A 14,317-nucleotide genomic window follows, 5' to 3' on the forward strand; every position below is an offset into this window, starting at 1 on the left:
ACCTCCATCCTTGAATCTAACACTGAATGAGAACACCCCACAGAGACTCCAGCCCTCGCCAGCACATACTTCTGGGACTCCACCTCCATCCTTGAATCTAACACTGAACGAGAACACCCCACAGAGACTCCAGCCCTCGCCAGCACATACTTCTGGGACTCCACCTCCATCCTTGAATCTAACACTGAACGAGAACACCCCACAGAGACTCCAGCCCTCGCCAGCACATACTTCTGGGACTCCACCTCCATCCTTGAATCTAACACTGAACGAGAACACCCCACAGAGACTCCAGCCCTCGCCAGCACATACTTCTTGGACTCCACCTCCATCCTTGAATCTAACACTGAACGAGAACACCCCACAGAGACTCCAGCCCTCGCCAGCACATACTTCTGGGACTCCACCTCCATCCTTGAATCTAACACTGAACGAGAACACCCCACAGAGACTCCAGCCCTCGGCCAGCACATGCTTCTGGGACTCCACCTCCATCCTTGAATCTAACACTGAACGAGAACACCCCACAGAGACTCCAGCCCTCGCCAGCACAAGCTTCTTGGACTCCACCTCCATCCTTGAATCTAACACTGAACGAGAACACCCCACAGAGACTCCAGCCCTCGCCAGCACAAGCTTCTTGGACTCCACCTCCATCCTTGAATCTAACACTGAACGAGAACACCCCACAGAGACTCCAGCCCTCGCCAGCACAAGCTTCTTGGACTCCACCTCCATCCTTGAATCTAACACTGAACGAGAACACCCCACAGAGACTCCAGCCCTCGCCAGCACAAGCTTCTGGGACTCCACCTCCATCCTTGAATCTAACACTGAACGAGAACACCCAACAGAGACTCCAGCCCTCGCCAGCACATACTTCTGGGACTCCACCTCCATCCTTGAATCTAACACTGAACGAGAACACCCCACCGAGACTCCAGCCCTCGCCAGCACATACTTCTGGGACTCCACCTCCATCCTTGAATCTAACACTGAACGAAAACAGCCCACAGAGATTCCAGCCCTCGCCAGCACAAGCTTCTGGGACTCCATGGCACCTCCATCATTGAGTCTGACAGCTTCAACACATCTACACCTTCCTGGTCTGTGATACCAATGTTCTGGGTCAACTTTGCTGTAGAATATATTAATATGAGGAATCTTATTAGAATTAATGCTGCAGATTGACAGTTACATTATATGTCATTTTTTCTTAAATTTTGTCTCAGAATCAGTTGATTTTGGCATCCCTGCTTTCAATTCAAGTCATATAAGATAACTCCCTATAAAATAGATCTTCATTGTTTTGAAAACTGGTGTTTGTAACCCGTGCATATCAATCAGTGCAATAATGATAAGTTCTGAAAATATGCGAAATTTATTAGTCTTAAATCATGGTAATACTTTCAGGAATTCATCGCCCTAGGGTCTTCTTTAATAAATTTTTGTTCTTGGCTACCTTTTACAAATCAACTTAGCTTTTCAAGGTTTTGAAGCATGAAGCTCAGATAAAATGACCAAGTGCCACAGGTCGAGCAAACTATGACTTAACTATTTCATGGAAAAACTTGCCTGTCAATCAGTTTAACACCATCACATTTTTTAACATTGCAATTCATCTCTGATGACAAGGTCATGTTGTACTGCCAAAATGCAGTTGAAGTTGCAATGATGCGTTTGCATTCACAGTTATATTGTGGTCTGTCAAGTCTAATTTCAGTTTGAGCAGAGTCTGGCAGTTTAGTGGGTTTGCATGTGATGCATTTATATATATATAATTTGCAGTCTTTTGATCTCTCTGGTAAAACTTTATTCTTACATTACAATTAGTTCAATCAACATAGTGAGGTTCGACTGTATTTGAATACTTTCCAGTTGAAATCATTGATGTTAGAATTGATATATGTTTCAGGATTGTAGCTTCTAAGAATTTGTGTTTACTTCACAGCGCTCTTGTAACATGATGGATATGATAGGGGAAGTTAAATCATCTACTTTTAATTCTTACAGTTTGCTGTGCGTGCTACTGACAACGGAAGCCCAGGACGAAGCACAGACGGATCAGTGACCATCCAGATCACCAGGGCTGTACTGCCTCGGTTCTTGAACACGCCGTACTCCACCTCCGTACAGGAGAACAGTGTCAATGGAACTTGCATCTTTACTGTTTCTGCTACTGATGCTGATGGACAGGTACTCATAATAAATGAATGGACTTGGACTAGCATTTAATATTCGTTTATGTATATATCCAGAGCAGAGCCAATCAGATTTCAGCTTCGTAACAATTGTTGAGGGCAGATGTTTTCAGAATTCAGCTTTAATTTCAACAATTGATATATATCCACACATTGTAAGTTGTCTGAGGCTGTTTGTCCAAGGTTTTAAAGTGAATATATGGGATAATACAACAACCATGTTCTGTTATTTACTTGCAGCAAAGTTCTGTCATTTCTTTTATGAATATGTCATAAAACATTCAACCTAAAAAATGCAACTGAAAAATAGTATTCAAACAGTTTGATCAAAATTATTGTAATTGAAAAAGGATTATTTAAAACGCTTAAACTGTTTATATATTACTTCAGGCACACTTCTACTTGAAACATATGAATTATAGTAACTGACCTGCTTCTACTTGTTCTATTTAAAAATAGTTTATGTTTTGAAATTTGAACATGCCCTATTGCAATTTTTGCCGGCAGCTGGTTCTTATTGAGAGCTCCGTACTGTAAATTGATATCAGTCAGAATTTAATTTACTAATGATCAATTTGTTTTTACAGTTGAGACTGATCGCCTATGACAGTCAGACTCCGGGCCAGCGAGCAACAGCAGACGTCACAATTGGTGTACAGCATAACGTTAACTCGCCCATCTTCAAGCCAGACAACTACATTGAGGTTATCCCAGAGGAAACTGCAGTTGGCGCCTCAATCCTTCGAGTTACTGCCACAGATGCTGACAAAGTAAGTGAAAGGTTCAAGTCAAGGTTTATCAGCACTCTCGTTTTATGGAATGCTGATTTGACATAGAAATTCAGTATGAGTCGAAGGTTACATTGTAAAAGTGATTTTACATTAATACATGGTTGAATACTACATTTGTTATTTTGGTTTTTACTGCTGTATTAAGATCTGCATTTGTCAGGGTTTAGATTAATTTTGAGCTTCAGAAAGAGATTTGACTTACTCCATATTTATATTTTTCAACAATCCACATAAAAAATATATTTTGTGTCTTTCATTGGATCTATGTATCACTTACAGAATTCTTCACAAAATTAAAATTGTTTTCCACCCTTACTAACAGCGAATAAGCATTCAAAATAGTTCAACATGTAAATGGTGTGCTCAGGATTCCATTTCAGTAAGATATCTTGGTAATACTGCTTGAGTGCTCTGAGGTTCATCCGTGGAGTTACCATCGGAATCGATGTCATAAATGTGTTATGGTGTATGTGCTCAAACACAGTTAAATACGCTAAAAACGAGGTTACACCTTGAAATTTATGATCATATGCCTTATTCGATCTTTTAATTGAAACATGGTCCAAATTTTTAAAGATAATTTTCAGAATCAGCTGACATGCTCCCTGACAAGTGAGACCAGAAGTTTCGGGCAGACGACATACTTTGATGTTGAGGTTTGGGCATGTATTGTGTTCATTAACAGGAGCCTCATTAGGGAATTCTGACAGGCAGACAGGAATACACTGTAAGTTTGGAGTTAGTATTTGCAAACCATGAAGCTTACATTAATTGCAGTACTCAGCAGCCATTTTAGACTATCTGCGCAATAGCCTGTTATCAAAAACACCGAACCCCATATACACTGTAAGTTTTAACCTCCCTTTTATTAAGATACCACATTTTTAGCTTTGTCCGTTTTTATTTCTTTATAAACAAGACATTAAGTCGGTCATCTGCTTTATGTACAACTAAATATGAATATAGTACCTCATTTATTTTTTCTTATATATCTAATGTGACATCAGCGGGTCAATATTTTATGCAAGCGACAGGCGTGCTAATATACGCCTGGCTCAGAGTCTTAATAGATATCTTAACCACAATTGTGAAGCTTTGGTCGATATATGATCCTCATTCCAACTGCCCAGTCCGTAAACATACATATAGCCTGCAATGACAGATTTTATTTGTTATTAATAAATATTAATTTATTAAAAAAATATTTTTTCATGCAGACTGCTCTGTATAGATGTTAAAAGGGAAAAATGTCATGTCATTAATTTAATTGATGCTATTCATATGTATTACTAAATAATTAATTTCTTTTATCATTGCGTTCTTGTAGTATAAGTAACTTGTTTGTTTGATATATAGTAGTTTTGTGGGTAAATATTGAACATTTTCTAATATTTTGGGCTGGTTTGTAGAAAAACTTTACATAAGATTATCATAGTTCGATTGAAGAGCCTCCATACTTAAACAGCAACGCCTAGAATAAAAAATGACAAACTTAGATAGCACTTGGCCCGAACATATCCTTGCATAAATTATCATTTTCTAAGTCTGAATGTAGCTTAATATCCACAAGGGTGGCCGATCAAAGGTTTTGTGCACAAGTTATTAAGTGTAACTGTCATTAAGCTTTGGGCAGCTGATGTGTTTACTTGAACAATTTTTTTAATGTTTAAATTTTTTTGTTGAAAGTTACTAATGGATTGGTAGAAATACATGTTTAACAAGTCAATATTAGTAATTTAATATGGATGATGTTGATATGATTTAGAAATAAGTCCTGTTTGATATTGGCGTTCGGAGATGTTTTTGAAGTAAGATATGAAGTGTGTTCATGGAAGAGTTGTTTTGTTACACTTGAAAGCAAACAGCCTAAGCAACGCAGTTTCGAAATTTCAATGATTTCCTTTTTCTTCAGGGCACCCCACCATTGTGTATCGTCTGGACGGCTTTGTGCCAGGTACCAACTACTTTGTCTTGAATACTGCCACCAGAGACATTTACATTACCAACAGTATTGCTCTTAGCCAAATAAACACCCACCAAGCATTCACGGTATGACTTTCAGATTGGCTTGTTATAAATTAAAACATTAACATATTTGTGGAAAAACATGGTGAAGAACAATTTTGTCACATTCTTTCTTATGCTAAATGTCAAAATGTTTAAAAAACATCACAATTTATGAGCTTCATAAAATACAATTATTAAGAAATGTCCTTTGTCTTTAATCCATTAAATAACATGTTGAATAAGACTGATTTTATAATTTTCTCATTCAGCAGTTGATAACCGCCTACAACAGTCACAGGTGCTCCGCAGCAGTGTGGTGGTCATCAGGGCTACAGATGCCGATATAACAAGTCCTGAGAACTTGATCATGTATGATATTGCATCCACCAGTTTTAACACAGTGAATAATATGTTCTCCATTCACCTGATCAATGGTCTGATTACGATTAACAGAGCCCTCACAACTGAGTCTTTCAACAACTACAGGGTAAGCTATCAAATAAGAGTAGGCAAAACATAGCTCACTAACATAGTTCAATTGAACTTTGGAACAAGACAATGCACAGCTTTGCAGTTTTAATCCCATGGTATGTGAAGTTTGGGGTTTTGGTTCAATACTGCTGAATTCATCGATCTTGAAAGAAGGAATTTAACTTCTTTGAATGTTAAACTGTATATACCTGACTGTTGTCTTTGAAGCTGATTCATGACATTCTATTTTATATGCTTTTATGATGTTGAAATTCTTCCTTTATAAGTGAAATTTGATGTTTAAAAGGAGTTAGTTACTTAGTTGTTAAAGGCTATATCACAATATAGATTGAAGGAAAAAAGGAATTTGAATGGGGGGGGTCTGTTCACTAAGTGTATGCTTTTTTGGTTTTCATCATTTAAGGTAAATGAGTTAAAGATAATAATGCATTAAATCAAAAACAAATATTTTTTCATCAACCTATATTGTGCCCTTTTATAGCTCATTTGTAGAAAACCACACTGAAATAATGCTTTCCTTGTATTTCCACAGCTGATTGTGTACGCTGAGGATCTTATTTACCCATTCCGCAGCTCGTCCGCGACTGTGAACATCGTTGTGATCAGGAACAATAATGCTCCAGTCTTCACCAGCTTTGAAAGATATGACGTCACCATCAACGAGGTTGTCCCAGTCCTTCAAGAGGTCTTGACAGTGACCGCCCATGATGTCGACAATGGTCTTGTCCGATACAATATGATCGACTCTCCCGCCTCGTCAGTGTTCAGAATTGAGTTTGTTACTGGCCAGATCTTCCCACTGGTTTCTCTTCTTGAAGTGTCTGAGGATATCTACCAGGTTTGTTTTTTTCACAATTAGAAATATGTATATTAAACTAGTATTCAACTGGTTAATATTGAAAAAGAAATGGTTAACAATTTTCATAATATTTTTTTTGTCTTTTAAAGCTTCTCGTGATTTTTTTTTTAAGGAATTTACTAAAGGTTTAAAATTTGGGGCACAATTGCTAGAACATCTGCAAAGCTGTAAGATTAATCAAATTCGTCTGAACTAACAGCCTGGTCTAGTAAATCTTGAATTAGTCTGGTCAATTTTTGAAAAATTTCACTAGACAAAAAACGAAAATGAAGGAAAATTAGTTTTTTTTTATTTTGGTAAAAGCTGGAAGTCTTGTGATTTCTGTTATGTACAGATACAGCAATGAAAATAATACTATTATTGTTCATTTTACCACAGTTCCAAGTACAAGCAACAGACACAGGTATTGTTCCACGATCAAGCACAGCTCAGGTTACTATTCACATCACACCTGAGTGTTAAATCCATTCTTCTCCCAACAAGATTCGAGGTCACTATTCCCGAGGACAAAATGGTCGGAACACAGGTCTTCAACCTTGTTGACCTAAGATCTGGTGTAAGTCGAGTTAATTCAATCAATTTATTTGCTGAAAGTGAAAAGATTACGTAAATTTTGAGTGAGCTTTGTGATGAAAATTTAAGTGTTGGTTCATGCCTTCTATTCTATATTTATTGCTGTTGGTTACAGTCTTAATTTGCTTAGGTCATTTTGCAAACAGTATGATTTGGTAAACACAAGATTCCGCATGAAAAGTCACTAATGTCTCAATTTCCGTCAACAAATATTCTTGCTGTTTCAGTCTGTGCTTGTGTACGATATTTACGGAGATGGGCGATGCCGTCACTCAGTTCAAGATTGACTCCGTCATTGGCAGAATTGACCGAGTGGTTTCCCAACTCAACAACAATGTGGTGAGTAGCTTCCATCATTTACTGTGTTTAATCAACCAAAACAGTTTTCAAATAATTATTGTTAAATTTATGAAAAATATCAATACGAGCTGTTTCTGGCAATAATTTCAACATAGACTTATCAGTATATGTGACATAGATGATTATCTTTGAGCTGGTTCTGGCGAATGTTTTAACATGAGCTTCCCGGTATAGTAACATAGATGGTCACTTTAAAGCTCTTTCTTGCGATATTTTCAACATGAACTTAACCGGTAATAATACATAACATAGTCTTTATGAATGTCCTTAAGTACTCTTAAAACAATCAACTCAACCAAATTATGGTTGTGATTTTTGTAGGTTCGTGTACGAGCTTACAGATGAGACTTCTTGACCCAAGATGTACGAACCCTGGTACGTGTACATCACGCTTAACAACGCGTCCCCAACATTTAAATCTGGTGTACTACATTCATGCTTAACGTCTAAGGAACAGTCCATTGGCATGTCATTCGGAGAAGTTGAAGCCTTAGACGCAAATATTGTAAGTCAAGACTTCCTATGTTGATATTTGTTTTTCCTATATATATCGAGATAAAGATTGCAAAATGATAACTTTAATACATATTATTGATATCACTTCGAAATGAGTTATATGTTATATATTTCTACATGTCCTAGATTCTTTAAAAAGAATGGAAACATTATAATACCATATGTTCTATCAAACTAAATTTCAATTTTCTCTTTCACCACCAGGGCCGCAATAGTGAGATCCGAAACAGTATCCGATCAACAGATGCCGATCCCGCTCAGACACACAGCATACCCAAACAATTACAGGGCAGGATATATTTTTGTAGGTTTTCTTCACATACCAAAACAATAACAGGGTTAATTATTTGTTTTTGAGCTCTCAGTAAATGGTACATACAGGAAGTTGTACAAAATTGGTCCGTGTAAAGGTTTGGTTAAAGATTTCTATATTTATCAAGATTGTCATTTATTGCATGGTTAATAAATGCAGTCATTTATCAACGAAATCATTTTACAATAAAAAAAATATCCACACAAAAGAACAGTAAAACATATTTATTATTATATATGATGGTATTAGAATTACAGGCCTACTTTATGTCAGGCCAAACATTAAAACACAGAAAATGTAAGCGGACATGTTATGTTCAATGAATTAAAACTACATTCTTTATGTTTGAAATTACAATGGATTTACTAGCATTTGTATTGTATTCAAGTTCTACATAGTGGCAGCAGCTGTCCGAGTAAATGCAATCATTGTCGGGAACAGGAAGGGCCCTGATTTCCGTGCAGACTCGTAGAGAAAACCATATCTGAATTTCAACCTGATAACACATTGGTGCTTGCCATAGCAGCTGATGATGTGGTTAATGTAAGAAATGCCTGTTTTTCTGCGTGATGCTAAACTATAAGATCATTTCAAAACCAGCTAAAGCATTGATTAATGTTTTATTGATAGTCCTGTTTCTTTAATGCCCCTAGAATTGTTTTCCCAATAATGCAATTGGCCATGGTCATTTATCAGATTCTACAGTTAAGCCTTTAGATAATGCAGCCATGTGTTAAATCATGACATATTGTATTCCTGTTTAAGTCATTTTTGGTCAATTGAATGTTAAATTGACAATTGGCCAGTTGTCATTTCCTCAGGTTTATAAACCTTAACAGTTCCAGATTTGTTTTCAGTACATTCTAGTACTTGCATATTAATTATTCAAGTTGCCGTCGAGACAAAGTCAGACTTTTGTTGTATTTTAGCACCAAATCATGTACAGCATCATTGCCAGCACCTCCAGAACATTCTTCTCCAACATTAACCCCACCAACGGTGAGATCAGGGTCAACGGCGATCTTTCCCAGACCGGTGTCTCCGTGTTTGAGGTTGGTTTTACTAAGTCATGTATTCATTTTGTACAAGATGTGACATAGATTATTGAATGAAGTATCATGCCATTACAAAGAAACAATTAAATGAACTACCAAGTTATGCTGCAGATTAAAAACTTAATATATTTGTTTTTCTGCAGTGATATGATAATGGACGTAGTTATTATTAACGATTTCCGGTTAAATATTCATTCACTGTACTTATTACTACATTATGTTTGTACATCAAGTCCGTTTTCATGTTGTATGCACAGAATTTATTTTAGTAAGAAAAAAATACTTTCAGCAATTGTTGACTGGAAAAGCTGAATGAAAATTCCTATAAATTTCATAATTTATTGATAACTTGCTTTTATATAGATAACCATTCATGCCAGAGACAACCCCGGCTCCAATGCAGTTTCCCGGTTCGACATGGCCACAGTGAGTGTGACGATCACAGTGACGAGGCCAGTGTTCACATCTGCCACCTACAACGCCACCATCTCAGAATACTTTCCTGTACAACAGTCTGTTATCAGAACTGTGGCTACCGATGCAGATCAAGCTAATGTAAATATGCATTTATTTCATTTGAAGTACGGAGAGGTGGTGGTTATGTCAGTTCTTTTTTCACAAATTTTACCCAAAAAAACATTCAAGGTAAAAAAAAATAATATATTTTTAATGTTGTTGCCATAAAAGCTGCATCATGCAAAAAAATCAGCATTTTGAGGTATTAATATGACACTTTTCACAAAATTATATCCCCACTGTAACTCCAATGGCAGGAAATTGTTGAGTTAGAGTTCCTCCCCTTGTTTGAATAATAACATCTGAAAGAGTATTTGCATTGTTTTTTTAAAAGATTATGTTTAAAGTTGTATGTTTTATGTGATAACATTGAGAAAGATAAACCTCTTGTTTTCAGACTCCAAGTGGAACAATCGATTATTCAATTGAGTACATCAGCTCCACACTGACCAACGGGTTTGCCCAATTTCTAGTCAGCCCCACTGATGGAAGCATCTGCATCAGCCAGCCTCTCACCAGGATTAATGTGCCAGGTAACTTTGAGGTATCCTTATTAATTGACAAATCACCGAACCGCTACGAAATATTAATTCATCACTGTAGAACCAATTAACTGAGTGATTATCAAGTCAAATGATAATGGACAAACTTCTCTTTTGGTCTTGATTTCATATGTTCTTTCACTAAACGAAGACGGTTTTGGCAATGGCAGTCATGATCCAATTTAGCATTATATCAATTCTGTATGTATGCATATAGTTTCTCTTTTTATTATATGCCTAAAATTGTTAAAAGTTATTTCAATTATTTTTATACAGAAAAGCAATTTGTATTTTGCTCTCAATGTCATTTCAGAAATGACGTCATTCAAATTGTGTCCCAGCCCTCTGCACTTTGATTTGGAACACACTGTGGGCTTAAATTTCAAAACAGTGAAAAATATCAAATTGATACATCTCTGTTTAAAACAGTGAATTACTAATTTTATTTCACTGATAAATATCTATACCACTGGAAAGCATATAATAAATCAATATCCCTAAGTTATAATGAGTACAGAATCAATATTTAAACAGGTTATTAGTCGATTTATGTTTTATTGATTATACTAAACAAAAATTAAATGGTCTTAATTACTGTTTTCTTTCACAGCTGCATGTTGTTGCTACAGACCTGAGGCCTTGCAGCCAAAGTCAGCTACAGCGACAGTGTACATCACCATCATCCGCAACCAGCATGCTCCAATCTTTACCAACCAAGAGGGATACACCTGACTACTGGGCTTTTGGTAGAGACCTCTTCCAGGCGACGGCCATCGATGATGACCCCGACGTTGTGCTGAGTCGAAACACTCATAATGCTGAATTTGACTACTTGATCGACCCAGATGAATTGTACGCTGCACAGTTTTTCGGAATCAACAAAGATGGTATTCTCTTTGTAAAAGCCAACATCCAGGAGGCTGACAAGAGAGAGGAATTCAAGGTAGAACCTTATTCTTGGTTGATACATGATGATATAGAATTACCAAGAACCATGGGCCATGATTACGAAGAGGTCTAGACTCAGACTCAGAAAAACACTTTTATTAAATCACAACGAATAACCTTATTTGATTTTCACAAATAAGTGTGAATTGTTGAACAATTTCATCATCAAAACAACTTGAAAGAAAAATACAATGAAATGAAGATTTGTACTTCACCACTTTTAACCTTTTTTCATTAATCATAATTTAATCTCAGTATCCCAATGTATATTGGCTATTTGAAGTAAGCTACTTAAGCCTGTTAAGCTGGAGAAGTTTCTAGAAATTGGGGCTTAAGCAGTTAAGCTTTAACTTAAAAGATGTAAACAAACTTAAACAATCTTAAATACTGGTACTGTTGTTTTCAGTTTTACATAGTTGCTGTTGACTGCAGCTGGAATCCTCGTAGTAACCGAGCCCTCGTTACGATCTCTGTGAAATACTCAAGTATCAGACAGGAGCTTGGATTTTCCCGGCCTGAGTACAACCTCAAGATTGTTTAGTTGAACGTCAACAGCAACAGCAACCCGACCGTCCTCACATCACTAGATGTAACCAACACTCGCATTGATGGAAAGGCTGGCTCCTACATCTCTTATTATTTTTCGTGTTTATATGCTGTACAAATCTAGTCAAATTCATGGTTGAATTGTTAATTTTATGCTTGAACTGATAAGGCTTTATAACATTATTTGCATGCAATTTCCATATGATTTACATAACTATAGGCATATATCATTTTTGAGCATACCCAGTGTAAAAACATTCAATACTAATTGCCATAGAATAATACCTAATTCTGTGCCAAAATTAAGCTTTGTCATAATGTTCAACACCATTTTCTTTAATCATCATTTTGCAAAACACCATCTTAATTAAAAAAACACTCTCAATTGAAGAGCTTCATTTCATTGTTCTGCATGACCTACATGTATAAAGCAGTGAAATTTAATGTTCCTTGTTCTGGATTGCAATCCAATGATAATTATTACATAAGTATCAATACTTTAATTCCTCCATATTTCCTATACTATGTTTATATAGCAATGTTCTGTACAGCAGCATATTGTATACATCTTGCTACTATTCCAGTTCTGTAACAGATATCTGAAATGTTCACTGCTTGCTCAATATTTCATTACCAAATGATAATTTTCAAATAATGGTCATTATAACACATATCCACCTCAAGGCACCACTTGGTAACACCATTAAAGGTTAAAACAATTTGCTGCTGATATTCGTGATCCACTTGTTCATTTGTCCAATAATACACACTTGAAATTAAATCATTTGTTCAATGTTGTCTTTCTGTATTCAATTGCGCACAAAGCTTACCTTTATCTAGCGTTTACATCAGACCTATTACACATAGCCTCAATCTTTACACCCCCACAGATGAAATAATAACCTTAGTAAGGGCCTCTTTATATTAATACTTCGCTATTCCTCTCTAAAGGTGGCATTCGGTGTATTCGTCACCTATTTAACCGCTTTTGGGGTTTCCAATATGTTTCAAGTACATGGAACCCTACTTAACATAATTTCGTATTGGACAACGCAAAACAAACGCACACCTGCGACAGAACAAGCGAGGGCTCCGTCTCTGTTGGGCTTGGTATCGTCGAGGTGATTGTGCAAAACACCAACGTCACCAACGTTTGTATCCTTAATAGCCTGAAGTACTGTATACACGAAATGGAATTAGTTGGAAGTTGTTTTCAGAATTATTTTGGCCATGTTTGTGGGACAAAGTCTTTGAAAATGTCACTGTTGACAGATGTTCGCTTGTCCGGCATATACATGTAGTCTGATATTCGATAAAATACCTACAATGTAAATGACAGTTTGATACCAATGGTAACCCGATATGATGTCGGTATCAATTGCATGTGTTAAACAGTGTAAAAAGTAATACGTATAATGTAGGATAAAATTATGTCAATAATTGTATTTTTAACAAAGACAGTGGAAGTTGGTAGCGAGCATGCGCGTCACAAAGACGTTTCAAAGATGCCTGCTGTCTGAGAGAAATATAAGTGATCCGTGTTTTTAAATGCGCCCAGGTTGTGCAGCAGAGGGCGTGACCGACAAGAAGCGTTTTCCGGGGACGTCCGGCTTTGCGACAGAGGGCGTGACCGACATGAAGGGTTTTCCGGGGACGTCCGGCTTGGCGACAGAGGGCGTGACCGACATGAAGGGTTTTCTGGGGACGTCCGGCTTGGCGACAGAGGGCGTGACCGACATGAAGCGTTTTCCGGGGACGTCCGGCTTTGCAACAGAGAGCGTGACCGACATGAAGCGTTTTCCGGGGACGTCCGGCTTGGCGACAGAGGGCGGGACCAACAAAGAATGTTCCGGGGACGTCCGCCTTGTCGACAGAGGGCGGGACCGACAAAGCGTACACCGGCCGCACATTTTGTCTTTTATAATATCTTGCTCGTAGAAAAATGAAGGTTTTGTTCTTCAACCAAACGGGCGTCGTAAGCGTTTGTTTGCGCTAGGCTTGACTCGAATAACAGTTTTGAAAACGTTAGAAAATGAGGACCAAAAGGGACATTAATCATATCAGTGTATTACAATAGTAAACAGATATTATCTAAGATTAAATGATAACATTTTTTACCACATTTAAAAAAAACACTTATTTTTACTGATTTAGAGTTTGGAGTTAATAACGCTACAATAAATGTATTGTAGCGTCCACAATGCGGGTTTGTTTTTATATGACGTAACCAAATTGAAGTCAAGACGTTGTTTTATGCAAATTTTCAGTTGACGCCAATTCTAGATGTTACCATACATTTATGGAGAATTAAAAAAAAGCCAATAACGAAGACGTAAAAAAATATTCAGTATCACTTAATAGCACCACCTAAGGTAAAAGAAAATCAGGCCGATGTGTGCCACTATCAAATGTCAAACCTTGAGAGTTCCTTTAAAATGAAGCCGCACACTGAAAAAATATGGTCAAAGGGAGGCAACTCAATTATATATCATTCTGTTAAGCTTACGCGCTAACTGCCCTTTTTACTTACTAACGTGTTCTCAATTTCAAGAAATTGAGATATCATTGAAGCAATTTTTTTTAGGGATCGAACCGAAG

General features: G+C 37.0%; 1 protein-coding gene and 1 long non-coding RNA gene across 3 annotated transcripts; both read left to right on the forward strand.

Annotated features, from left to right (window-relative positions):
* Window positions 1-1,015: 1,015 nt before the first annotated feature.
* Window positions 1,016-3,675, forward strand: LOC128240086 (uncharacterized). Its single transcript, XR_008262041.1, has 4 exons — window positions 1,016-1,106; window positions 2,014-2,196; window positions 2,789-2,971; window positions 3,580-3,675. It is a non-coding gene; the product is annotated as an uncharacterized LOC128240086 (long non-coding RNA).
* A 2,492-nt stretch (window positions 3,676-6,167) lies between these two features.
* LOC128240080 (uncharacterized) lies at window positions 6,168-12,118 on the forward strand. Of its 2 annotated transcripts, XM_052956575.1 has the most exons (9): window positions 6,168-6,329; window positions 6,729-6,906; window positions 7,151-7,262; window positions 7,605-7,788; window positions 8,004-8,103; window positions 8,501-8,655; window positions 9,042-9,164; window positions 10,836-11,168; window positions 11,580-12,118. In XM_052956575.1, exons 7-9 carry the CDS (start codon window positions 9,051-9,053, stop codon window positions 11,712-11,714), a joined length of 582 nt encoding a protein of 193 aa, XP_052812535.1. In that variant the 5' UTR covers window positions 6,168-6,329; window positions 6,729-6,906; window positions 7,151-7,262; window positions 7,605-7,788; window positions 8,004-8,103; window positions 8,501-8,655; window positions 9,042-9,050; the 3' UTR covers window positions 11,715-12,118. The 2 variants fall into 2 exon arrangements, with proteins under 2 accessions (XP_052812535.1, XP_052812536.1); XM_052956576.1 differs by lacking the exons at window positions 6,168-6,329; window positions 6,729-6,906; window positions 7,151-7,262; ... (2 more) ...; window positions 8,501-8,655; window positions 9,042-9,164 and adding exons at window positions 9,587-9,722; window positions 10,081-10,216.
* Window positions 12,119-14,317: the final 2,199 nt, after the last annotated feature.

Source organism: Mya arenaria, chromosome 7 (genome assembly GCF_026914265.1).
Source record: "Mya arenaria isolate MELC-2E11 chromosome 7, ASM2691426v1".
NCBI lineage: Eukaryota > Metazoa > Mollusca > Bivalvia > Myida > Myidae > Mya > Mya arenaria.